This window comes from Onychomys torridus, chromosome X (assembly GCF_903995425.1).
Source record: "Onychomys torridus chromosome X, mOncTor1.1, whole genome shotgun sequence".
In the NCBI taxonomy this organism is placed as follows: domain Eukaryota; kingdom Metazoa; phylum Chordata; class Mammalia; order Rodentia; family Cricetidae; genus Onychomys; species Onychomys torridus.
The window spans coordinates 38,622,631-38,649,951 of record NC_050466.1 but is presented as its reverse complement, the minus strand read 5'-3'; the positions used below and the strand labels follow the sequence as shown (position 1 = coordinate 38,649,951).

The 27,321-nt window shown below is 37.1% G+C and overlaps 1 protein-coding gene across 10 annotated transcripts in view; it reads left to right on the top strand.

Moving 5' to 3' along the window:
* Atp11c (ATPase phospholipid transporting 11C) overlaps positions 1-27,321 on the top strand; it is a 186,396-nt gene that overhangs the window by 118,419 nt on the left and 40,656 nt on the right. For all 10 annotated transcript variants that reach the window (XM_036174827.1, XM_036174821.1, XM_036174825.1 and 7 more), the window contains 9 exons: positions 5,592-5,753; positions 6,400-6,551; positions 7,103-7,174; positions 10,847-10,920; positions 12,291-12,394; positions 13,040-13,221; positions 15,875-16,138; positions 21,662-21,836; positions 25,874-25,976. In XM_036174827.1, coding sequence (XP_036030720.1) covers positions 5,592-5,753; positions 6,400-6,551; positions 7,103-7,174; positions 10,847-10,920; positions 12,291-12,394; positions 13,040-13,221; positions 15,875-16,138; positions 21,662-21,836; positions 25,874-25,976 — 1,288 coding nt within the window. The remainder of the gene's footprint in view (positions 1-5,591; positions 5,754-6,399; positions 6,552-7,102; positions 7,175-10,846; positions 10,921-12,290; positions 12,395-13,039; positions 13,222-15,874; positions 16,139-21,661; positions 21,837-25,873; positions 25,977-27,321) is intronic.

Below are 27,321 nucleotides of genomic sequence, written 5' to 3'. Positions count from 1 at the left end.
CTCTTACCCCATGGCTTGCTGTGTAGCTGGGTGGCTGGCCCCTGGAGTCCTCCTCCTTCTCTGGCTGCTTGATCTCTTCAGTCCTCTATCTTTCTCTTCCTCTATCTTTCTCTTCCTCCTCTTCCTCTTCCTCCTCCTCCTCCTCCTCCAAGATTTCTCCTATATATTCTCTCTGCCTGCCAGCCCCACCTATCTCTCTCTCCTGCCTAGCTATCGGCCATTTAGTTCTTTATTAGACCAGTCAGATGTTTCAGACAGGCACAGTAACACAGGTTCACAGAGTTAAACAAATGCAACATAAACAAAAGTAACACACCTTAAAATAATATTCTACAACAATCCTCCCCCACAGGGGTTGTGAGATGGAGATGAAAGTTTCAGCCATCAAATTAATGCATTAATTTCTCTAGTAACTTGCTATTCAGAAGGATAGCTAGCCATAGAAGACCACCAGTTAATCTCATTAGTATATAAAAGATACATATCGCTTTCTAGTGATTACCAGAGGTTTTTATAAGTTGTATTCAAGAGACAGATTATTAATATTAGATATTTCATAATGTAACAGTCTTTCCCCATTTCAGTCACCCATCCCTTTACATGAAGAGGACATACAGCCCCAAATGGTAATGACAAATTGCTAAAATCCTATTCAGTCATTAATAATTACCATAGTTCATTATCCAGAATGTCTCCAAGGGTGAGAATATTGAGAAATATAGGTTTATCCAAAACGGTCCAATTCTAAAATTAGGAGTAGCAGGCTTTTGTTTTATTGAACTAGGTGACGCTGTCATCTCTTTCTCAGAGCCCCTTTTAAGGTATTAAGTAGTATTAGACTGCCCTCATTACATAATCCCATTTATTCATTTGCGACCCACAACTGTGATTCCTGCTTTTTTTTATATCCAAAATTTCTCACTTTTGGAAGGGTAATTAGTTTGTCTACTGTGATTATCTAGACTATAGGCAGCTAGTTAAGAGGAACCCTTCCCTTAGTCTGCTTGCTTAGCATTTATAGAATCTTGCATCCTATTCCCTACAGGAAAAATGAAAAACTTGAAATTTCTTGCTTCAAAGTCATTATGCTTCCAGCAGTTGTGGGTTTTGTTTGTTTTGTGTATGTTTGTATATATGATTGTTTTTTCAATACTAGAAATTAAACCAAGGATTTCACACGTACTAGCTAAGCCTCTTACCACTAAGATATATTTCTAGCATTTTTCTTTTTTGAGAGAGGATATCCCTGAAATACCCATGCTGGCCTTGAACTCATTCTGCAGCTCAGACAGACCTTGACTTTGGCAATACCCTCACCTTAGCCTCCTTGGCAGCAGAGATCATCGACCTGTACCACCAGGCCCAGCACTTAATAGTTTCACCCTAGTCCTATAGCCATTGCATCAGATTAAAAAAGAAAGAAGGAAATTGAGGTAGTCTGTGAAAGGAGAAAGAGGGCATAGAAGCATCCTGTATTAGCAGATATTGCATAGTCCTCTATCTGCATCTACTTCTCTTGTAACATCACCAGAAAAACAAGAATATCTAGGGAGATACTTCTATTGTTACACCATGCTGAATATGAGCACACACTCATTGACCTGTCGTCTCAAAATAACATTCTTACCAGGCTGGAGATGCCATATGTGTAAGAAGCTATTTTAGAAAACAGAGAAGCAGATCAAATGTATATTTTATAATATACAACTAGCATAGGCTTTCTAGCCATAAAATGATGAACTTAACTTTGCTGATAGAGAGGAGTCTTTTCTTCCGGCTCAAAGCTATCATTAAAGAAGAAGAATCAGTTTGTGAGGCAGGGCTAAGCAGCAATCTCTCCTTTTATCCCTGTCCTTTAAATATGAAAATACTTTTTAATATTAACCACAGCTAGCCCCATGTCTACTTTCCCTTAGTACATGGCATATGAGAATAGTTTTTTAAGTATTCCAATTCTAGAACCAACAGAATCAACATTGCCTAGGAATTTAAAATTGAAAATAAGATACCTGTTTTAGTTTATAGTTTGTTGCCCTATACTTTCAAGATTTGGTATTTACAGACCTTTACTCTCCATACTGTTCCACAGAGACAAAAGAATTGTATATTTTACTTTGAAGTTACCACCTTTAACACTAATACCTTAAGATTCTGAAAGGGGGCTAGAAAGATAGCTCAGTCAGTTAAGTGTTTCCTTTAGAAGCACAAGGATATAAGAACTATCCTAGGGAACCACATAGAAAAGGCCCAGCATAGCGGCATGTACTTTAACCCAAACACTGGGGAGGTAGAGATAGGCAGATCCTGAAGCTCACTGACTGGCTAGACAAGCTTCTTTGGGGAGTGCTAAGTCAGTAAGAGATCCTAGAGAAAGATGGACAGTTCCTGGGGAACAACACCCAAAATTCTCCTCTGGTCTCCACATACACATACACACAAAAGAGACTAAATGGGCTAATACTAATCCAAATGCATGATGTGAAGCAACCCAGGATTTGTTGAAAACTGAAAGTGAATATTTTTATCAAGACTAGAAAGCCTCAAAGAATTTCAGTTTATTTAGAAAAATCTAAATGATGCACAAGTAATACCACTAGGATCAATTTAAAGAGAATTCAACCTTGGCTGGCTAATAGGGAAAAAGGAAGACTAGAATGCTTTATTTATATCAGTGCTGCTACCATGAAAAGCTTTGAAAAATAATTAGAAAGCAACTACTGCTAGAGTTCATCTCTTTTACCATACCTTATAAAAACCTTAATCTTGTGCTTATACTGGTTCTTGTCAGCCCATAATTTTAACTATTTAAGCATACATTACCAGAAATGAGGATAAAATTGTGGGTTTCTAAAAGCCAGATGTTATAAATAGAATAGATAAAAAGACTCAAAATGACATATAAAATGCTCAAAATGACTTATTATAATGGAAATTTTATTTCATTAGCATATTTTCCATTATTTGTAAAAATATACATACATATTATATTTTAACCTATTAATTGCTTTTTTTAAATTTGGAAACATTTTTTAGGAATACCTGAGAAAATAGGAATGGAAAAAACTTGTAGTTTTTTATTACCCTTTACCTATTGTATTTCCTAACTAGATAACTGTCAACATTTCTCTTCTGTATGATATGTTCTATAGTTGTAATGCTTTTTACATCAATGCAGTATTTTTTATTAAACCTTTTTATTTATTCTTTGTGTCCTTCACATCATGCATCATGATCCCATTCATTTCCCACCCCTTTGTATCTGCCCTTGCAACCTCCCCTGTAAAATAAAATAAAATTTAAGAGGAAAAAAGGACAAATTTCCTCTTGGAAGCTATAGTGTGACACAGTGAGTCACGGGGTAAATCCTTTTATCCATATATCTTTACTTGAAAGTGTTCATTGCAAAGAGTCTTTGACTGGCCAAGTAGTAGTGGCACATGCCCTTAATCCCACCATTCAGGAGGCAGAGCCAGGCTGATGGATCTCTGTGAGTTTGAGGCCAGCCTGGTCTACAGAGCGAGATCCAGGACAGGCACCAAAACTACACAGAGAAACCCTGTTGTAAAACCAAAAAAAAAAAAAAAAAAAAGTCTTTGAGGCCTCTGGTTTCTGCTGCACTATCAATGCTGGGCCCTCACTGGGATTCCTCTTGGATATCCTGTTGTTGCCCTGTGTCATGGAAATCCTGCAGCTTTGGGTCTGCAGGACTGGCGTCCTTCAGCAGGTCATAGATAGGTGGATGTTGGAGTGGGCCAACTCATTAACTCTGGGCCTGGGCCTGGGTAGTTGCCTGGTTGATCAGTCCGCCAGCTCTCCACTGTTTTCACCACCAGGGTGAGCTCTCCAGCATTGCCCTGGCTAGTTCACCCCTTGCAGTGATAAGGAAGGGGTGGGGCCAATTCTTCCTCTTTCACATCCTCAGGGTCGGTTCTCCTATACTTACACCTTCAGGGCCAGCTCTACTGTGTTGCCCAGGCAAGGTGTAGGGGCCACTCTCCTGAGTGCAGTTGGTAAGAGACTGGGCCAGCTCTCCACGTGCTACTGTGTGTGTGTGTGTGTGTGTGTGTGTGTGTGTGTGTGTGTGTGTGTGACTGAGTGACTGAAGATGATGACTCTCCTCTGCCCACACCACCATATGGCAGATGAGGGGTGAGGCAAGATATCCCATGCTCATCTTCTCAGAGGGGCCTGTGCCCAGTTGATAGGATCATCTCTATTGTGTTGCCCAGGTGAGGTACAGGGTCCACTTCTGAAGTGCTGCAACTGGTAAGGAGGAGGTTCAGCTCCCTTGTCACCGCAGGTGGCAGGGGCAAGGTGGGGCATCTTTCCCTTGCCCTTACCACCACATGGCAGACGGGGGTGGGCCAGCTATCCCACTTAGGGGCTAGCTCACCTGCACCTCTGCCAACAGGGTCAGCTCTATTGTGCTGCCCAGGCAAGAAGCAGGGCCCCCTTTCCTGAGTGCTGCAGCTGGTAAGGAGGATGTCAGCTACCTTGTCTGTCATGTTGCAGGCAATGAGAGGCAATGAGGGGTAAGTGGAAAAGCGTCTCTCCCCTGTCCACACTGCCATCAATGCAGTATTTTTATTGAGTCCTGACAAGATAGTTCCCCAGACAAAGGTGCTTGTCAACAAGCCTGATGACCTAAGATGGATCTCTGGATCCTACATTATGGGGGATATCTCTCTGTACTTTGTGAATATGTGTTGCTCTGATTGGTTGATAAATAAAGCCATTTGGCCTATGGCAAGGCAGCTTAGAGGCAGGCAGGAAATCCAAACTGAGAGACAGAAAGAGAAAGGAGAGGAAAAGCAGACACCAGCTGCCACCAAGGGGACAACATACCAGCAGACCAGTAAAGCTGTGGAATACGTGGCAAAACAGACTAATAAAAATGGATTAATTTAAGATATAAGAGCTAGCTAGCAAGAGGCCTGCAACAGGCCTTACAGTTTGTAAGTAATATAAGCCTCTGTGTGTTCAGTTGGGTCCGAGCAGCTGTTGGACTGGGTGGGCCACAGGAAAACTTCCAGCTACAGACACCTGTCTTCTACAAGTTGTCCTCAATCCTCTGTTTATTGGCATGCATGTTATGTGTTATGATGTGCACACATACACATACACTCAATGAATTTATAAACTGTAATAACATTTTAATTGTGTTTTTCAAGGGAGAAAATACCAGTTTTTTTCCTTTTATTGGTAATCCAGGTACATTTCTATTACATTTTTCCACTGGATTGTGTACATGCTGGTGGGGGGATGTTCACTATGTTGTTTTCTTCATTGGGAAATTGACTTTTTACTTTACCTTATAAGAAACATTAAAGGATTAAATTAAAGGTGCTTAGCTCAATAAAATAGTCACAATTTTCTGTCCTGTTAGTCTTCTACATTAAGTAAGTTTCAGTGTCTTTAAAAATGCTCACAACTTTCTCATTCATTTGATAATCCTGCATTTATAATTCCAACATTTGACAAGTCTTAGAAGAAGTGATTTCTATGGCTATGGAAATAGGACTGCTTTCTTATAGCTGGCTAAAAATTAACAATATTAAAGAACATGTATATGTTTATGTCTTTGTTTTTAGGTGGATTATGTATTTACAGATAAGACTGGCACACTCACTGAAAATAGCATGGAATTCATTGAATGTTGCATTGATGGGCACAAATATAAAGGCACAACTCAGGAAGCTGATGGATTATCTCAAACTGATGGACCCTTAACCTATTTTGATAAAGCAGATAAGGTAACATTTTCCAAATTAATATTTTACCTGAGAAATCAATCTTTGTAAGCATGCTTTATCCCTACATAGTAGAAATACAGAATTTTTCCAATGGTGCATGATACAGACCTTTGAATAACCATTTGTACTTTTGACTAAACCTTTCTTTTGTTAACACTTTTAGCATTTATAAAAAACTAGAACGTACAGGTAGAATTACAGGAAATGGCATTTGAACAAAACATGAACTTGGATTCACATTTTAAAAAAAATATCAGCACCTCTGAGAATGTTGTCTCATCAAATCATTAAAGTTCTAGTTTTTTCATATTAAACAAATCAAAGGCTCCTTACACATGAACCCTTGCTTGATTGTGCCTTAGATACCTAACTACCTCTTAGGCCATGAAGAAGTTACCACCTTAGGTATAGGTGATACTACACTAATCTGGATGAGTTAATACATATTCCAGGGATACAGACTAGGAACCATTAATTATGTTAGTTGCTAGATATTTGTTTGAGGTTTGGGAATTTATAAATTTTCATTAGTTAGTTTCCTAGAGATTATAACATTCTGTCAATTTAAACCTTTTCTTTGTGCAATGTGTGTTTACCTAGTGATAAAAATAGAAATAATAGTCATTTTTCTGTTTCTGTTCTACAGAACCGAGAAGAGCTCTTTTTGCGTGCTCTGTGTTTATGTCACACTGTAGAAATTAAAACAAATGATGCTGTTGATGGACCTACAGAAACAGCTGAATTCACCTATATCTCCTCCTCACCAGATGAAATAGCTTTGGTTAAAGGAGCAAAAAAGTAAGCTTTCTTATACTTCTGTGAAAGTGAAACCACAGGGGGGTAGGAGTTCGTTTAATGTTTTTTCATTCGCTTCAGTAACTCTATCATGTGCCTCTCCTATTATGTAAGTTCAAAAAGAAAATAATGATGCATTGATTAGGTTGCCTTATTTATACATCCCACTCACTAGCCCAAACTGTCCTATTATTTTATAAATCATGTAACAGTGGCAGCTTTTGGACAACACATGTTCTTGCTGAGTGCTGCCAGCAGTTTTAATGTCATTTGGTAACTGACAATCCAGTTTAGCCATGAGATTCAAGATGACTAAGTACCGATAAGGTCACACACTGTGTTTGCTGCAAAATTGGAATTACATTGTCTTTCTCTTGAATTCAGTAGTAGCCAGTCATTAGCTTGTTCTTTGTTGTCAGCTCATCCTGAAAAGGGAAATGCAATTGGAGATTGACATAAAAGGAGAAAGGCATTAATAAGGATAGGTAATGACAGCAGAAGAGGAAATTAATTGTTTCTTGAAGAGATACAAATCTTTTTATTGTTTTTGATAGGTTTGGGTTCACATTTTTGGGAAATTGGAATGGACATATAAGAGTAGAGAACCAAAGAAAAGAAATAGAAGAGTAAGTAGCTCTGTGTTTTGATATTTGTTACTTTTTAACCCAGTTGTGTACATTAAATGGATTCAGAAAGGAAAGATACTTATGTACCTATAAATATTGAACTGTATTCTCCTATTTAAGGATTTTATATAAATTGAGTTGGAGTAGGAAAACCTATTTTTCAGAGTATCAAAATAAGGGTTTGACATTAGGCCAAGATCCAGGAATCTGGTCAAAGAGAGAGAGGAGGGATTCTATAAGCAAGGGGCATCAAGATCATGGTGGGGAAACCTACAGAGACAACCAAATCAAACTAGTGGGAACTCATGAACTTTAGACCAAAACTGTGGAGCCTCCATGGGACTGGACTAGGCCCTCTGTATAAGCAAAATAGTTGTGTAGCTTGATCTGCTTAAGGGGCCCCTTGGCAGTAGGGTCAGGATTCATTCCTGGTGCATGAGCAGGCTTTTTGGAGCCCACTACCTATGGTGGGATGTCTCACACAGCCTTGAGGCAGGGGGAGGGGCTTGGACCTGCCCCTCCTGAATGGACTAGACTCTTCTGACTCCCTGTGGGAGGAGGACTTACCTTGTTGGAGGAGGGAATGGGGGCACAAGTTGAGGAGGACAAGGCTAAAGGGACAGGAGGAGGGAAGAGGGGGATCTGTGATTGGTATGTGAAATGAATAAAAAATTTCTTAATAAAAAAATGAGGGTTTGAAGTAGAAGTTTCAGTTTGATTTACATGTTGTCCAATAGCCAGAATGAGTCTTGCTGAACTATCTGTGAAATATAAATAAAAATATTCCCTCACAAGTCCCTCCTTTTTTAACTCTTCTGTATTATTTAATCTAATTAATAGTTCATTCATACATAGACAAATCTAAGCCATCTCGGAATGTTGTTATATTCTTTAACCCTTCTTTGGCTTCTTACTGTTTTAAGATAAAATGCAATGTTTCTGAAATAGCACCAGAGTTCCCAGTTCTAAGCTCCTGCATACTTTGAATACATTGTCTCTTGCTTTTCTGTCATTGAGTTTTCCAGACATTGGAACTTTAAAGTCTTTGTGAACCATGGCTGCCATGCATTGAAGCAGGAATCTTAAAAGCTCTTATTAATAAAATCAAACCCAAGGCCAGTTATTGGGGTGAATGCTGGAAGATCAGAGAAGCTGAACAAGCCACAGTTTCCTCACCTCACCAGTTCCTCAGCTGGTCTGGTTTCCTTAGACTGCAAGCTTCTGAGTCCTCATCCAGAATGAATCTCAGCTGAACTGTGCTGCTCCAAAGCCTGAATGCTTAACCAGCCAAATGCTAAACCATCCAAATGCTTCTAGTTTCTGGCCTTCACACCTTATATACCTTTCTACTTTCTACCATCACTCCCTGGGATTAACGGGGTGTGTCACCATGCTTGGCTGTATCCAGTGTGGCCTTGAACTCACAGAGATCCACAGGGATTGCTGTCTCTGGAATGCTAGGATTAAATGTGTGTGCTACCACTGCCTATCCTCGTGATTAATATTGTGGCCGTCCTGTTCTCTGACCCCAGATAAGTTTATTAGCCTGCACAAATTTTCAGGGAACACAATACCACATTTCCCCTGTTTTTGTCTAAAATTAAAAAGCTTATAACTAATACAAGAAAAATCATATCCAATAAGTATATACAATATATACAGTCAAGAATTACATTAACAATGTCTAGTCCATTAACATTTGACAGATTCAGATTAAAAACTCCATTAATATATAACAATGTTCAGTCCAGTAACATTTGATAAACTCAGACAAAAAAATTTTTGTTACTTATCCTATTTAGAATAAGTAGTTCCTTTTTAAATGTAGATTCAGTAGTCTACCTTTTGTCATTTTTTTATATCTTCCCCCTTTTTCTTTTTAGAGTAGATTCAACTCTACCCATTTATCTTATTTCTTTATCTTTTTTATCAGGGTAGACTCAGTGATCTACCTCATATCTATGTTCTCCTTTTTCTTTTTTAAACAAAAACTCTGAATTTAGTCTCCTTGTTTAGCTTTTTTCCTGACGGTTAACAATTAACAACTTGTAACCAATCATCATAAACAATAACAATATCCATAACTCATTAAACAACTGAAAACCTCCCATCCCACCTCTTGAGAATGTGGGCGTCGTTTTCTTAAAATTACTTCCTGCTTTCTGAGGGGTGAAGATATCTTTAGGATATTCTGAAAAGAAATATTTGGGTTAATTGTCAAGTCCTGTATCATTTGTCCAGCTGCCGCTGCATAATGAGAAAGTGCAGAGCTTGTTTCAAGTCCTTGTTCAAGTAGTCTGTCAGGCTGTATCCTCTCAGCCAGTCATCTCGAAATTGTTCTGAGCAGTTTGTAGTCCAAAGTCTATCTTTCCGTGGCGCTAATGGCTTTACCATAGTCCACATTAATTCATCTTTGTTGGGTCCTGTCATCCTTTTGAAGATTTCAAAGTTGCTGTTAGGTGTGGTCATGGTTCACTTTAGATGATGATGATGATGATGATGATGATGATGATGATGATGATGATGATTTTGTGTCTCCTCTGTGGTTTGGAGCAATCACAGTCTGATAAATGTCTGTCTCTTGGGACCATGAACGTTCTTCCCTAGAAGAGAAAATCTTCACAGTGATTTCTCCCCACCAGTTGTCTTGCCAATCTTTTCCAAACTGACCTTTGCCGATGCTTTCTTGTAACATGATGGTCCTGGCAATTCTTCTCTGAACAAGCAGTAGTAAACACTTCGTCCCAGGCAGCAGCATCACTGCAGTCACCAATAGGATGAGAAAGAGCCAGGAATTCAGAACCGCAGCTGCTGCCTCCATAGTTCCACCGCCACTGTTTGTAGCTAGTCCCCGGCCGGCCGTAGCTTCTCCTTAGCAAGCCTCCTAGGCTGGCCTCAAACTCAGGATCCTCCTGCCTCTGCCTTCTTCAGTAAATTCAACCAGTGTGCCACCACAACCGGCCAAGTGTAGCTTGGGCCTGAGCTGGGGCCTGCAAGGCCACAGGCAAGAGGCTTTTTCGTGAATTCGTACCATGAACATTGGGTGCCAGATGTATGCATGCTTTCATACATTTTCTCCCCTATGCTCTAAGAGTCAGCCCCATTTCCTCATCATGTCATTCTTTTAGAATCCAGCACATACCCTTTTCCAGGAAGCTTTCTTTCAGTAGGCCTTTTTTCTGTGCTCGGGTCTCTCCCTTTTGAATGTTTTTGATTTAAGTATTTCATGGACATGGACTATAGTTATGTTCATTATCCTTTGTCTCCTTTATAATATGGTAAGTTTTTGGACAGAAGTCTTTGGCAGATTCATCTCAGTTCCTCAGAACCTAGCACATTGTGTAACCCCACAGTAGATACTCAAAAATTACAATCACACTATACCCCCTCCAGAACTGGCTTGGTGAGCCAGTTCTTTGTTTTCCATTCCTATGTAGTCACTCTCTTTATAAGTTATACAGTGAGAAAATAAAAATAACTTTCACTGCTATTATCAGCATGCTCTACATGCAGAGAAATTCCAAAGAAAAGTGAAAGTAGCAATTGTATACAAAGCTAGCTCTCCACATTCAAAGAGCAAAGCTTTGCGTTCATTAAGATGTTTCAGTCATGTGCTTTTTCTTATTCAGCATAGTTGAGGTATTTCACTTTTTTGTCTTTCCTTTCCTAAAGGTATGAACTTCTCCACACCTTAAATTTTGATTCTGTCCGTCGACGTATGAGTGTAATTGTAAAGACCCAAGGAGGTACACATCTTTAAAATTTGACTTCTCTATCTTTTTCTACTTGTAAGATTTATTTATCAACTTTTTGAGGAAATAACCATTTTATGTAGTTTAGGATTAAGCAGTCTTGCAGATTTTACTGAAACAGCACCTCTATATCACCGAATGGTCTAGAATTACCAATTTAGAAGTCTAGAGTTCAGAGAGTGGCTGGTTTTCAATCCTTCTCTGACCTCTCTTATTCTCCTACTTGTTATCCTTGAAAACAAGTCAAGTAGAAATGTATAATTAAGTCAAGTTTCTGGGAAAGGGCATTTTTGTTTCATTCCAGAGCTAAGAATTGTGAAAGAATAAAACTTGCCTTTCAGAGAAATGGGTCCCATCATGTCTAGGCTCTTCAGTGTTTTTGGAAGGCACTATAGTAGTTTGTCTTCTGTTAAGATTCTGAAAAACCCATGGGAGAGCACGCCTACTTTATTTGAAAGCTCTCAGATATATGTATATGTGTGCACATGTGTTTCTTTGGCCTAAGAGATTTGTTTTCAAAGTATCCTTGATTTATTTTAGTATTAATTCTGCTGCAAATTCTTTAATGAGAATAGGAGAATAAAGAAAAACACATAGAGAAACATGGTTCACTATACTCATGCTTTCCGGGATGACTGAAAAGTCATGAGATTGGTTTTAGTATGTCTCCATGAAATTTGTTTATGACTTAAACACACTTCAGATGTGTGATTAGAAATGAAACATTTAGCATTTAAATACTTACTACTTTTATATGTGCATATCTATACCCATATTCTTCTGCAAATGGTAAAATGCCTGCAAAAATGATATGCAAAGGTCAGTGGTTCCAAAGCTACACTTTTTAATTTGCTCAGCTATTTGCCTCATAAGGATAAAGTACCTTTTAATGCTCAACAGTACATGATCTAAAACTGTACTTATAATATCAGCATTCTACAAACATATTTTCAATTTCCCAGTACAGCCCATAAGCAAGTGTTGTTCTGGTTTATTCAAAATGAATTCAAGCTGTTGGAGCATGAGTTTGGTTCTTGGCTCTAGGTTGTGACTGGCTACATTTTCAAAGATAAGTCATCTGGAGTTCCTTGACACAGCCTAGTAGTCCATAATTTACTGGGAGAAACTATAGCAGGGTACATGTAGTAATACTTGGTTTGTTTATTGTATGTTTTGGAGAGATGGTGATTGCTCTTCTGCCAAACTAAAGCTCTATATATTTCATTCCATTTGAACATTGCAAGACAGATTCAAAAATATATAGCAGCTGCATGAGAGAGGCCATCTTAACAATGTTACCCCTTCTTAAAATCCTAATACTAGTCTTCAAATTCCAGGTTGAGTACTTTGATTCTTTATTTTAGGAGATATACTACTTTTCTGTAAAGGAGCAGATTCATCAATTTTTCCTAGGGTGCATAACCATGAAATTGAGTTAACCAAAGCTCATGTGGAACGTAATGCAATGGTGAGTCTATGCCCCTCCCTTCAATAAGTAAATGGAGAAATACTGCATATAACTATGTTTATCATTTTTAAGTAGTTATTAAAGTTAATTTAATTTATTTTATACTCTACTTCTTGTACTTAGAAATTTGGTTATATTTCTATATTCTTTATTTTAACAAACTATTATTATTCTAGATCAATATTGTGGTCAGAACTAGTACTTGGTGAAGATGTTTCAAGGATCTTTTCAAAAGAGCTATTATTTATTTAGAACTTGACTGAAGTTAACTTTTTAGTTGCATTCTGTTCTTTTTAAAAAATTAAATGTGTCAGAATTTCTCTTGTACAGATGAATAAAGCAAATGCATTTCAAGAATATGACTGGGGCTAGAGAGATGGCTCAGCAGTTAAGAGCATGCACTGGTCTTGCAGATGACCCAAGTTTGGTTCTCTGTACCTACAGTAGGTAGCTGATAACTACCTGCAACTCCAGTTCCAGGAGATCTCATGTCTCTGGCCTCCACAGTCACCTTCACTCATGTGCACATAACCATACAGAGACATACACTGACACACAGTCAACACATAATTAAAATAAACCTTTATAAGAGTGTGACATTCAGCTATTATAGACGTAACTGTAGACCTTCTGCTTTGCTTCTAGGATGGGTATCGGACTCTTTGTGTAGCTTTCAAAGAAATTGCTCCTGATGATTTTGAAAGAATTAATACACAACTAATAGAGGCAAAAATGGCCCTACAAGATAGAGAAGAAAAACTGGAAAACATTTTTGATGAGATTGAGACAAACATGAATTTAATTGGAGCCACTGCTGTGGAAGACAAGTAACTAGATACTCTTGCTAATTATTTTTGAAGTTATAATTACATCATTTTCCCCTTCTCTTTTCTCCCTCAAAAACCTCCCATGTCCAATGCTACTTTGTTTTCTTTCACATTCATGGCTTCTTTTCCTTTAATTGGCTGTTTGTGTGTGTATTCCTAAAAAAATATATACCTGTTCAGTCCATATAATGTTACTGGTATGTTTGTTTTCAGGGCTGACCATCTGGTATTGGATAACCAGTTGGTGTGCACTTCCCTGGGGGAGACTATTTCTCCTCCCTCAGCCAGCATTTCCTTACTTATTTGTAGTTCTTTATATCTTCCTGAGCTTTCCCAGGCCACATTAGCGTATCTACTGTATCATCTTTGTTCAGGTCTACTTTTATCATTTTAATGACCAGTCATTTGGGGTAGTATGACCCAGATTAGTAATTTATTCAGATATTTTGAAATACATCATTTACCATTGCCGTCTGTATAAAGCTAAAGATTGGTTTACTAAGTAAAAAAAAAAATACAGCAGATTTTGAACTCTGGAAATAGTTTCAAATTAAATACATGTATCTTAGAAAAAAATGAATCCTTTATCATTATAGTTTTTTTGAATATTTACTAAATCATCTAATTGTTTATGTAACTTTTATAAAACAGCCTTATAGTACATAAAGCAGGATTGTAGAATCATTATTTGAGCTATTACATAGAAGAATGGGTAAAATTTTGGTAAATAAGCAAAACAGCACAAGATTTTAACATGCTTCAACAAGCCAGAATATATTTTTGAGTATTTTAAAATAAGATTAAAAATAAGACTTAAATATATAAGGTAAGCTCTGTCAGGACTTGATCAGTAATCTGTTTGAAGTAATGTTTTAATTCCTAAGTATTGTACAAGTTTTCAAAGTGTTGTAAATTAAGAGAAGGGGACTAGAGAGATGGCTCTGTGGTTTAGCATACTGGTTGCTCTTCCAGAGAACCTGGGATCATTTCCCAGCATCCACATGGTATCCATAGTCATCTATAACTCCAGTACTGAGGGATCTGATGCTTTCTTCTGCCATCCTTGGGTACCAGGCATGCACATAGTGTACAAATATATATTCAAACTCATTTTAGAAACATCACTTTGCAAAACATGCAGCTACAAAACACCATGCAGCTATGTTGAAGTATTCAAACAATTACTTGCCAAAACCCAATGTCTGTACATCTCATTGAATTTCTATATGTTTTTAATTATATTTTATTATTTAGCTTATAAACTAGCAAGTTCCACATGATTTTTTCCATATACCCCTTTTTTTTGTTTACCCTCTTGCCCAATCTCCTCTTTTTTATTCATCCTCATCTTCTCTAAAATCTTTCCATCTCAGTTTCTGCCCAGAAATTTTTTTAAGAGTATCATATTTTCATTTTTTAAGTGTGTGTGTGTGTGTGTGTGTGTGTAAAATGGGTGTTGGGGAATGAGAATGCCTTGTATTTGGGAGTGCCCAGGTAGGACAAACATCTGATCTCTTGTAACTGGGGTTGTTACAGGCTGTTGGGAGGCTCCTGACACATGTAATGGAAATCAAACTAGGGTCCTCTGAAGGAGTAATGCTTTGAATATATGCTTTGAACTCCTTACCATCTCTTCGGCCCCTCCTGAAAATTCTGTTAATGTATATTACAAAAAGTTAAGAAGTTTCATTGTAATACTCCCATACATGCATATATTTTCATCTTTCTCTCCTTTATTGCTCTTTCCTACCTCCTATGTCTCTTCTTTCTCTTCCTCTTAACAAATTTTATTTTCTAAATATTTTTTTCTCTTTTCTAAAATTTCATTGATACTCTGGTAGATGAAAGGAACCCAAAGATTGTGTCATTCTTCTATCTTTACCTTTTAGAATTATTCTTAAAATCTCAATAAAAATTACTGGGTTTCCTTTATTTATTTATTTACTTACTTACTTACTTTTCTTTTTATGAGACAGGATCTCAACTATGTGGCCCTGGCTTGCCTAGAGCACAGTATAGAGACCATGTTAGCATCAAACTCACAGAGATCTACCTGCATCTGCCTCTCATGTGCTGGGATTAAGGCAAGCCACCATACTGAGCAGCTTTCCTAATATTAACAGCTCCTCAAAGATAGAAATTTACTCACAGTCCCCATATCTAATTAGAATGTTTTAGCTCTTTCCATTTTGGAACATGTTAAGAATTTGTGTGGTTCACCAGGCATTGTGGCTTATGCCTTTAATCCTAGCACTTGGAAGGCAGAGGCAGGGATCTCTATGAGTTCAAGGCCAGCCTGCTCTACATAGTAAGTTCCAGAACAGTCAAAGTTGCATAGTGAGATGTCATTTTAAAAAATGCATTTAAACTGGTAATGAATATAGACATTTGGTGAGTTTCTGGATATTTTTGCTTATAGTTTCAATTCTTATTCTGCCACTGGTTACCAGTTACCTCAAGAAATATGAAATTTTCTGAACTTCATTGTTTGAAATTCAATTTAGTAAGAAAAGTTTTGCCAGAGATAACACAACTGTGATAAGAAGTCAAAATTCTAGAATTGTATTGCTAGTGAGCTGTAAGAATGCTTGCTTCAACAGATCTTCTTGTGTCATGAATTTTAGAGGTTAACAAGATTTCTTTGTGTTTATAGGCTGCAAGATCAGGCTGCAGAGACCATTGAAGCTCTGCATGCAGCTGGCTTGAAAGTCTGGGTGCTTACTGGAGACAAGATGGAAACAGCCAAATCCACCTGCTATGCCTGTCGCCTTTTCCAAACCAATACTGAACTCTTGGAACTGACCACAAAAACCATTGAAGAAAGTGAAAGGAAAGAAGATCGATTACATGAATTGTTAATAGAATATCGTAAGAAGTTGCTGCATGAATTTCCTAAAAGCACTCGAAGCCTTAAAAAGTAAGAAAGTGAATCTATTTCTTATTTATACATTGATACAAATGTAAATAATGGATGCTTTTGCAGAAGACTCTATTTGCTGTAATTTATCATTCCATGTTGATGTTTTATTCTTGTAAGTTAAAACCTTCCCCAGAGGACTTGGTTAACGGTCCATTTAAGATCATTTGTCACTTTATCCCTCTCTTAATGTAAAAGAAAATTAGATTTCTCAAGATTTGTTTGTTTTGGAGGTGCTATAAATTAAACCCAGGGCCTCACACATTCTAGACAAGCACTCTACCACTGAGTTATCCCAGCTCTTGCTTTATAATTCACATGTACACAAAAGCATAAAATTGTACATGCTAATGAGTTAATGTCATATTTTAATCCATGCATATACTGTATAATGTTTAAATTATAGCTAAACACACTTTTTCCCCAAAGCACTTTTCTTTACAGTAAAAACTTCCAGAGTCATTCCTTCTAGCATTTTGAAATTTATGTACATTAGTGTTAGCTATAGTCACCCCACTCTACAGGTAATATACCAAAATTTCTTCATCCTGTCTAAATATTATTTGATCAGCTTCTCCCCATCCTTATATCCACCTGTTCTCTCAGCCTTTGGTACACCCTTGTATTCTCAACTTCCATGAGATCAATGCTTTGAGATTCATATGAATAAGATCATATACTATTTGTCTTTCTGTGCCTTGATTGTTTTACTTGCTCATTATATTACACATAATATAATGAGCTCCATGTCATCTATTTAGTTACAAATGACAGAATTTCATTTTTTGTAGCTGAATAGTATTCTGGTTTTTTTTTTTTTTCACCTATTCATTAGTTGATAGATAACTTAGGTTGTTTCCATCTCTGGGCTCTTGTGAATAGTGCTGAAATGAACACTCGAGTGCATATGTCTCTTTGACATTCATTTTGCTCTTATGTATAATCAGTAGTGAGATTTCTGCATTGTAACAGTAGTTGTTTTCATTTAAAAAAATTTAAATTAGTTCAATTTCTAAACATTGGCATCTTGTATACAATAACATCAGTCTCTGTAAAGTTTCCACAAATTTTGAGGTCCGAGTGCCATTTTCTGTGTGGGTTCTTGTGCCTCAGTACTCCAACAGGAACCACATGAATAAACTTTGATTCTGTCTTCAACAAGAAAAGATTTATGGAGGCTAAGGGTTTCAAGAAAACTTTCTGATTCACAACTCAGTGCCCAGAGATAAGACATCCTTCAGTTCTTCTTGTTGTCTAAGTTAATTGCTTGAATTTAGTGTAGCCATAAGTAAGTTGAATTCCTTTTCTGGAATACCACCAGCTGTACCTGCAGTAATTGCAGAGACCTCCTGTAGGAAAGACTATTTTCCTGTTTTTTCCCTGAAGATTTATTTGGGGGGCTGGAGAGATGAATCTGATTAAAAGGACATAGAGTACATACTGTTTTGCCTGAGAACCTGAGTTCAATTCCCATCACCTACATTAGGTGGCTTACAACCACCTATAACTCAAGCTACAAAGGATCTGATGACCTCTTCTGGCCTCTATGGGCATCTACACTCATGTGTACATACCCACAAATGTAATAAAGAATAAACTAAATCTTCTTTATTTGTTTGTATTTTATGGTAGCGGTGTTTTATCAGTAAATTATGCAGTGTGTGCACGCGCGTGCACATGCAAACGCGCGCTTGCATGTGTTTTATGCCACTGGAGGTTAGAAGAGGGCACTGAATTCCCAAGAACTTGAGTTATAGGCAGTTACAAGCTATCTATATGGGTATGTGGGTACTTGGAACTGAACTCAAATCCTCTGCAAGAGCAGCAAGTGCTCTTAAGCATTGAGCCTTTCTCCAGCCATGTTTTCCAATTCTTAATGGAATACTGTTAAGTGTTTTGTATGATTATTCTCATTTAAGCTCTCTTAACAACTCAATTAGGCAATTTTAATTCTCTTCATAGATAGAAACTGAGGCTCATAAAGATAAAGTAACTTCCTCAAAATCATACAGTTATTAAGAAATTGAACAAGTCTGTACAATTTCAGAGCCTGTTCTTTTTAACAGCTAAGCTTATGCATAGTCTGTCTACATGTTTGATGTTTAAATAAGCTTTAAAATTAATAAGCCACATTCATAAGGCTATGGCACTTTTTAAAACAACTATTGTTGTTGATAGTGAGGTTGCATATTCATATCAATTGCCTATGAGAAATGTTTCCTTTCTTTCTTTAGTCAAATAACATATATGGTCAGTCCAAATTACAATGAATGTTACTTGTCAGTTTTTCTTAGTTTGCTTAGGCTGCTGTAGCAACACCATAGACAGTGAATAGATATCATTCTCACAATTCTAGGGCCGAAAGTTTGATCAGAGTGTCATGATTTGGTGAGTACTTTCAGATAACCGATTATTTTAGTGTCGCTTCTTCAAATAAAAGCAATTGCTCCAAAACATGAACCCAGTTAAACTTAATTCCAAAGATCTTGTCTCCTAATAACTTCATTTGTGGTTGTATTTCAGAATTTTGCAGGCACAATTAAGTTCATAACAGGCACAAATCTCATCTTGAAGGTCCTGCTCTTATGATTTTATCTAAACCTAATCAACTCTCAAAAACCCTACCTTCTAATATCATCACAATGAAGATAGGCCATTAATAAGTTTGAAAGAAAATAGGTCAGTCAATAGAAATATGTAGTACTCAATTTGAATAAGCCAGGCATTTTGGAAAACTTACTTCATGTTTTTTCTCTGTTCCTGGTTGTGTGTTTTGAATTAGGCATAGTCTTTTCCCAAGTTAATAGGCTTCAGATCCAGAATCCTTTTGCCAGCTTTGTTCCTTTCCTTTTTCGAATTCATATTATCCACCAAGCCTTAGCCAAGCTTCAGTTACCACTGATATTTCAAATCATGTGCCTATCATGTGTATTCAGCACCTTAAGCCACCCTGCCAGATAAGGTCTTTAAATACTAAAGTACTGTCCATATCACAACTTTACCCTGAAACCTTTGGTAATTCTCCATTAGCCACAGGTACTCAGGTCATCATACCAAAGGCCTGAAGCAGGATTAATTTGCTTTCTAGTGTGCCCAACATACATTTTTTCCCTTCACTTCTTTCTTCTCTGCCTTAAATGTGACTTCCAAGTGTCTCACCTCACAAAAAATTGAGCAGCAAGTGCTCTTAATCAGTGAGCCAAGTAACCCCTCTACACAGTAAACTTTGAATAGCATTAAAGTAGATAAGTAAAGCTATAATTATGAAATTTTCCTGTATTTACTGCTTCTACTAGTTTGATTCTCAAAGGGCACCCAAGATTGCTTGAGCAGAAATTAAATGGATGCTGTTTTGCTCCCCTCATTGCAACAGAAAATTGATTGAATTTGGTCTATTTTAAGTTTGTGTGTGTGTGTGTGTGTGTGTGTGTGTGTGTGTGTGTGTGTGTGTGAGTGAGAGAGAGAGAGAGAGAGAGAGAGAGAGAGAGAAGTTTCATACTTGTGTTATGTGTGTATTAGTCACTTTTCTATTGATGTAGTAAAACACCACTACCAAAGCAACATATAGTAGTTAAGTATTTGGATGTATGTTTCCAGAGGAATAAGAATCTGTGGTGGCAGATCAGAGGCACAAAGCAGAGAGAACTAACTGGAAATGGCATGAGGCTTTGAAACCAAAGATGTACTTCCTTTAGCAAGGCCATATCTCCTAGATCTCCCCGAACAGTGCTACCAACTGGAAACCACGTGTTCACATGTCAGAGCCTATGGCAGACACTCTTATTCAAACTACCACAGTGTGCATTCAGATTGTGATCAATCCAAATCTCTCCCACCTCTACTACCCCCTCCACCTACCTACAAACCCCCTTCTCATGTTCATGACTTTGTTGTTTGGTTATTTGCTTGCTTGCTTGCTTTGTTAGTTTTAGAGAACTATTCTGTGACCACCCTTTGAAACTGTTTGAAACTGATTTTTTTAAACAAGGGCTCATGTAGCCCAGGCTGGCCTTGAACTTTTGATCCTCCTACCTCCATCTCGCTTTACATTTGTTTTCTTGGCACCTAAATGCCTCTTAGTCATAGTTAGACATTAGAACTTCTTAAGGAAACTTTAATATAATTGTGCAGTACCAATTTGTGCCCAATATTTTCTTATTTACTTGGTCTACAAATGAAACCAGGCATGGACAGTATTTTAATATAGGTAGGCCTGGGTTAAGAACCATTAGGTGATAACGAATGATATTCATTTAAATTATGTATGTATGTATTTATATAATGTTCTTTTGGGGAGTTGTTTGATTTTTCAAGACACAATTTCTCAGTGTAGCTCTGGCTGTCCTGGAACTGACTTTGTAGACCAGGCTGGCCCCGAACTCAGAGGTCCACTTGCCTCTGCCTCCTGAGTGCTGGGATAAAAGGCATGTGCCACCACTGCCCAGCTATATAATGTTCTTTTGTTTGGTCCTATTTGAAAAACCATGTTCTATGAATTGCTTTTGTCATTCAGGCAAAGATACTGTGTTTGTTTGCCCCTAAGTCATTTGATATTTTGTTTCCTAGGAGTTTCAAGTTAACTGATTATTTATCTTCATATCAAATTTTGCATCATTTCACATTAGTTTGACTAATTGACCTGTAGTTCAAAAGACTCACTTTAAATTTTTTTATAGAGTCAGACTGCACAACCACCTTTATTTTTACACATTTTAGAATGTGGAATTAACTGTGGGTAGTCCTTGCCCTCATGGTACTATTAGCCCCTTGTACCCTGTTATTTCTGTTCTTACTAGTCTATAGGCTTCTTTATAGGCAAACTTGGTACAATCCACTTTGTTCTCTTCCTCATTTCTCTACTGAAGTTAACATTATCAATTACATCCTCCCTAAAACTCTCCTTCTTAGGCCAGTGAAATAGCTCATCAGCTAAAAGCACTTGCTATAGAAGAAGCCTTATAACCTGAGTTCAATCTCCAGGACCAACAGTAAAAGGAGAGGGCCAATTCCAGAAAGTTGCCCACTGACTTTCACACATGTGTCATGCATGTGCATATGCCTGCACGCGTGCACATACACACACAATAAAATTAAAAGAAAAAAACACCAACTGTATTTTTTGGATTTCTGTGATATCCACCAAATGCTGACATTTCCTCCTTCATTTTCTCCCTAATTAAAGAACTTTTTCTAACCACAAGGCACTGTTGTGCTATCATTAGAGGCAGTTCATTCTTTGGGATGAATAGATGAAGGAATTAGATCTGGTGACTTGTCTCATCTGGGATAGTCACCTCTGTGATTAAGAAACTCAAAATCAAGCAGCGAGTTGTGGTGCATTTCTATAGTCCCAGGACTTAAGAAGGGGAGACAGGGAAATCAGGGAGTTGGAGGACATCCTCAGCTGCAGAGAGAGTTGAAGGACAGCCTGATCTATGTGAGACCTGTCTCAAAACAAAATAAAATCAAGGTGTTAATTCTGATTATATAATAGATTCATACACATTTTTGTATCTTTTTCAGAGCATGGACAGAGCATCAGGAATATGGATTAATCATTGATGGCTCCACATTGTCTCTCATACTAAATTCTAGTCAAGACTCCAGTTCAAACAACTATAAAAGCATTTTCCTACAAATCTGTATGAAATGTACTGCAGTGCTCTGCTGCCGGATGGCACCATTACAAAAAGCCCAGGTAACTGGATATTACTTAATTTTCCATTCTGGATCCTCTTCACACATCTCATTTCTCTCCCTGGCTTTTCCTTCTTTGTGAACAAACTCTACAGTCTCTACCAAATCATTTTAATTTTCTTTGAAGCTTAAATAGGGGTTTTATTTGTAAACATTGCTTGTTTGAGTAGAGAATAAGAAAAAACTTTTAAATAAAAAAGGAAAAAATGTTCAAGTCTATAAAAAGATGAAGAAATAATAAAATCACACGCATATGCCTTTCTTCTGTGCACAAAGCACTAGTATTCTCCTATGATACATCTGCCTCTTCATTCAAATTATTTTAAACCTGTACTATACTTTGTGCCCTCAAGTTTGCTGACCAGTTCTTTACCTTCTAGACTTAGTTCCTACTGCCTCTGCCCAGTGTTCATCCTCCCCTTGGCATTATTAGCCTTATGTATCCTGATCTTTCTTCTCTTACTACTCTGCTGGCTGGGTTATAGATAAACTTGGCTCAATTCCTTAAACAATATTCTTTTCCTTGTTTGTTTACTACAGTTGACACTATCGTTTACATTCTCCTCAAAATCTTCCTTGATTTCTGTGCTTGCCCAAAATGCTGACATTTCCCCCCTCTTTGGCATTATATTATCTTTTCATTTTGTTTTATCCTGTATTTTTAGATTTTTATTTTATTTTTATGTGTGGGAGTATTTTGCCTGCATGTATATCTCTGCACCACTTGGGTTCCTGGTGTCTCCAGAGGCCAGATGAGAGAGCATCAGAACCACTAGAACTGGAGTTATAGACATTCATGAGCTGCCACACTGGTACTGAGAATTGAACCTGAATCTTCTGAAAGAGCACCCAGTGCTCTTTACTACTAAGCCATCTCTCTGGCCCATTATCCTGTATTTTCTTAATAGTTTTCCTTTTCTGTGGTAAAATTTTTCTTTGATTTTCACATTATGGACTCCCTGTCTAGATTAACTCTTCAATTTCTCTGCCTTCCATTGATAAAGCTTTAGTCCTGACTTTTTATTAAGAGTATGTTTCCTGGTTCTAGCTGTCTGCTAGACATCTCCATTTTGAATCTCTACTATCACATTAAATTCTAGTATCCTAGACAGATTTTACAATTTTCTTGAATAGTTTGTTTCTTCCCTTGTTTTACTTTATTCCTATTACTAGGGCCATTTTTATTTGTTCCCTATGTCTCACATTATAGACTGTTCCACCTATTTTTTGTCATAGCTCTCATTTTCATGAAACCTTTTGATGTTGCTCATATTTTTTCTCCTACCAAGAACATGGGGTATCTTGTGGTTCAGGCTTCAGTATATTTTATCTTTGTCACTATAGTTACTTTTTCTAGACTATTTATTATGTCTATGTTTGAGTCATTACCTTCTGTCCAAATCTTTGGGATTTTGTTACAAACCCATCTTCTTGTGTTATCTTTATTGTCCCAACTGCCTTCTCTGCAGCTTAGCCATCATTTTCTTTGGCATCTCCTACTTATTTCTATAACCAGGCTTACTATGGTTTCAACTTTCTAAACCCAAAACCTTTACTTTTTGACTACCCTCATGCTTTATTCTTGTGTGTGGCTTTAGCCATCAAAATATGCTTTCTAGTACATTTTACTAGTTTTTTTCTACTTGTTTTTCTTCTAACTTCTTTCCAGAGCCAGACACTGAGTAGCTCATTAAACTTCATTTGTAGCCTCCTAGCTTCCATTTATTTCCTCTTCATTTTGTTTTCTACCAGCGCCTTCTGTACTCTGTGCTACTTATACAATATCCTTCCATGTTGATATGAATCCATGATCCATATGTGAAAATTCATTGATCTAGTCACACCAGACCTAGTTTATGAATGTTTACTATTCTTACTTTCCTGTGTGTCTTTTGTATGTCATTCCTTTTCTTTTGGAATGCCCTATTCTTTCCCTACAAACACAAATTTTATTAGTATTTCGTTATTTAAATCATGATTTCTTCTGTAAAATAATGCCTAATTGGTGAATACTTTCCTCTTCTTTGATACCATAGCTTTCTTACATGGAATTTTTTCTTACATTTATTGATGGATTGATTGAGTGGTACATGTACCTTGGTGGACATGTGAAGATGAGAAAATGACTTGCAGAAGTCTGTTCTTACCCACTGAGCCATCTCACTAGCTTTCATATGGATAATTGGATAATGTCATATACTCCTGTACAGAGACCACATTTTGTTATCTTTGTTATTTAGCTGGTTATCTCATATGCTTGTATTTATAACTCTTTCATTTGCATACTTTTCAATGGCCATACTTCTTTTTTATATTAGTATATTATTTTGAATGGTATATTGCATATATTTCTACTTAATGAAAAAAGCTATTTTAGTTAAATTGCCTCTTTTTCTTGAAAGCTACCTACAGTTTGGAGAAAAATTCTTAATATGGGTAACTTCAAGAGATTAGGAAAAAAACATACATGTTTACATTACCAAATCATTCATGACTTTATTATCAGTAACCATAAATCTTTTTATTATTTTCTACAAGGAAAAATTATAATCTTTCAACTTAATCTATGTTTCTCTTGCGAAGGTGGTTACCTTGATAGTTATATTGCCTTCCAGGTTGCAATTTTTAATCCTTGAGATATAAATTATTGCTGCACATGGTATACCAAGTGCAAATTACTTAACCGTTATCATAGCCCATTGAAACTGAATTGAGTTTGGATTCTCTAGCTTTGTCCTCAGTTCTTTCACTTCCAGAAATAAGAGATTATTTCTGACAATCTTTTGTAAAGTTCTTAATAGGAACCAAATTAATGAGAGTGCTCAGGCAAAAGCTAACATTTCACTTCATTTTTGTATTGAATGATATTGGACATGTAGGATTTTTTAAATGATTTTAATAAATTAAAACCTTACTGAGCCTTATTTAAAGAAATATTATGTTCCTTGCATAAATTATTTGTGATCACATAATTTATGTTGAAAATGAATTTTATTTATGCTAACAAGCTTGGAAAAGCAAGGGGACAAACTTTTTGGAAAGCATTATTTAGCGGCTGAAACAAATATGTCACGTTAAGGCTACTAAGTCCCAAGGAGTCTTGAGAGTAGATGGCAAATGATGACTATTTGAAACAGAGTGGAAAGGCAGCTTTGAACTAAATATTCTTCCTAAGTAAATTTCCCAGGAGGTTTTGGAGATCCCTGAAGCAGAAGTCGTTTAATACCATCAGCGACCATTTTTTATTCAGTATTTGTCCTGAACACAGCATTGAACCACATAGCATTGTTTTCACATCTGGATGAGTTACTATTTGGAAAGTGATGGAATTTGCAGCACTTTTCTACAAATCTCACCTCCTTAAAATGCCCCTTTGAAATGTAGCTATCTGTAAGAGAAAACAAACCATAGTGGATAGTGGGGAGAGTTGTAATTGGCAGCCATATAGGAGCATAAGATTAGCATAAGTTCTTTAATTATCAGTGGGGTATTCTAAAGGAAGATAGGAATGTCTTCAGAAAGAAGGGATTAAGAGGTAACCAAAACACTGTTCTGATTTTTTTCATTCTTGTTCTGATGGCTTTGTACATGTTAATGTCAGATCCAATTTACGGCCTCCACTCTCTCATATTCAACAATATAATCTGAAAAGAACATGTGGAAAGATGGCAAAAGAAGGAAACATGCCAACCTTTAGTGAGCATGGCAGGAAAGGTTTTGAACATTTATGCATGTACAGACCTAGAATCAAATGGGGTGCTAGTGTTGCATTTTAAATGACTATGCTACTTTGCACCCGACAAGACTCTCACACATTATATATACAAGCTATCTTTCTGGTGTTTTTTTTTTTTTTTTTGAGCTGAGGATTGAACCCAGGGCCTTGTGCTTGCTAGGTGAGTGCTCTACCACTGAGCTAAATCCCCAACCCCTACCTTTCTGTTTGTAAAACCTGCATTTACACTTGTAAATAAACCCCAGTGAGTTATTACACATTCTGCTTTTGACTTTTCTGTCTCTTTTGTATTTTATGTTTAGATTGTGAGAATGGTGAAGAACTTGAAAGGCAGCCCCATAACACTCTCAATAGGTGATGGTGCCAATGATGTCAGTATGATTTTGGAATCCCATGTGGGAATAGGTAAGAAACAATGTGATGACCTCTATAAGGTATCATCATCAGTATTGCTTTTTAGGTTAAATCAGTCTTACTCTATTTTGGTTACTCGTCTGGAATTTGAATTTGTGAATAATTGTTAATCTTAGTGAAAGAGTTCTTCTAATAGTGACCATTCCAAGGTCCTTCCCATAGTAGTTAGAGGATATTATATGTGCCAAACAAAGTGGAGTTTTCCTGTTTCTTTTCCTTTTTTCTTTTTGGATTTCCAAAACAGGGTTTGTCTGTGTAGTCCTGCCTGTCCTGGAACTTGTTCTGTAGACCAGGCTGGCCTCAAAGTTAGAAATCCACCTGTCTCTGCCCTTTGAATGATGGGATTAAAGGTGCGAGCCACCACCTCCTGACTACAAAATGGATTTTTCAAACCATCTTGTGTCAAAATTAATTGAGTAGTTCTTATATTGACAGTATGCATGACATTTTATTAATTTTTTTTTACACCTCTGGCCAGGCTACCTACTCTATTATTATTCTCTCTGTCTGAGATTGTTAATTGTTAAAGGTTAAGAAATTGTCACTGGCTGGCTCATTTTCCATACAGTGGTATTTATGGGTACCATGGGCTATAGTGTTGAAGTCTTACGTTGACATACACCAACAGCTTTTCTAGCACCTGCTGTGGATATCGCTCTTTGTAAATAAAGTATCCTATCTATCTTATATTAGCACCTACACAAAGTTTTCACATATCAGACTGCTATTAAGCACCCAGCCTAACACCTCAGCAACATTGGGCAGTGGATTGGGAGTACATATAGAATTAATATCTTGGACATTATTATAGTGAAGTTTGGATTCCCAAATTCCCTCTCCCATTCAGAAGTAGAATGATTTAGCATGGAATTCTAAGTTTTGCTCATTGATTACCCAATGTGGAAATGGCCTATGGCTCATAAAATCCATGAGAAGCTATTCCGTTTCGTACAATTAAAGGTTCCACTGTCTCTTCATATTTCCTTGACCACAAACCCCAGACCTCTGAGTTGCCTTAATATTACATCTAGTTTAGTGTTGTGCACAATTAAGCACATACTGAATGCTTTAAATAATGTCCAGGTAGGGGTTGGGGATTTAGCTCAGTGGTAGAGTGCTTGCCTAACAAGCACAAGGCCCTGGGTTTGATCCTCAGCTACACACACTCACACACACACACACACACACACACACACACACACACACATACACTATATATATATATATTCAGGTGAATTTTTTTCCCTCCAGATAATTTTTGCTTTGCGATGGTTGAAATAATGACTCTGCTTACTGTTTGATATTGTACTAACAAATAGCTGATCATCAATTAACA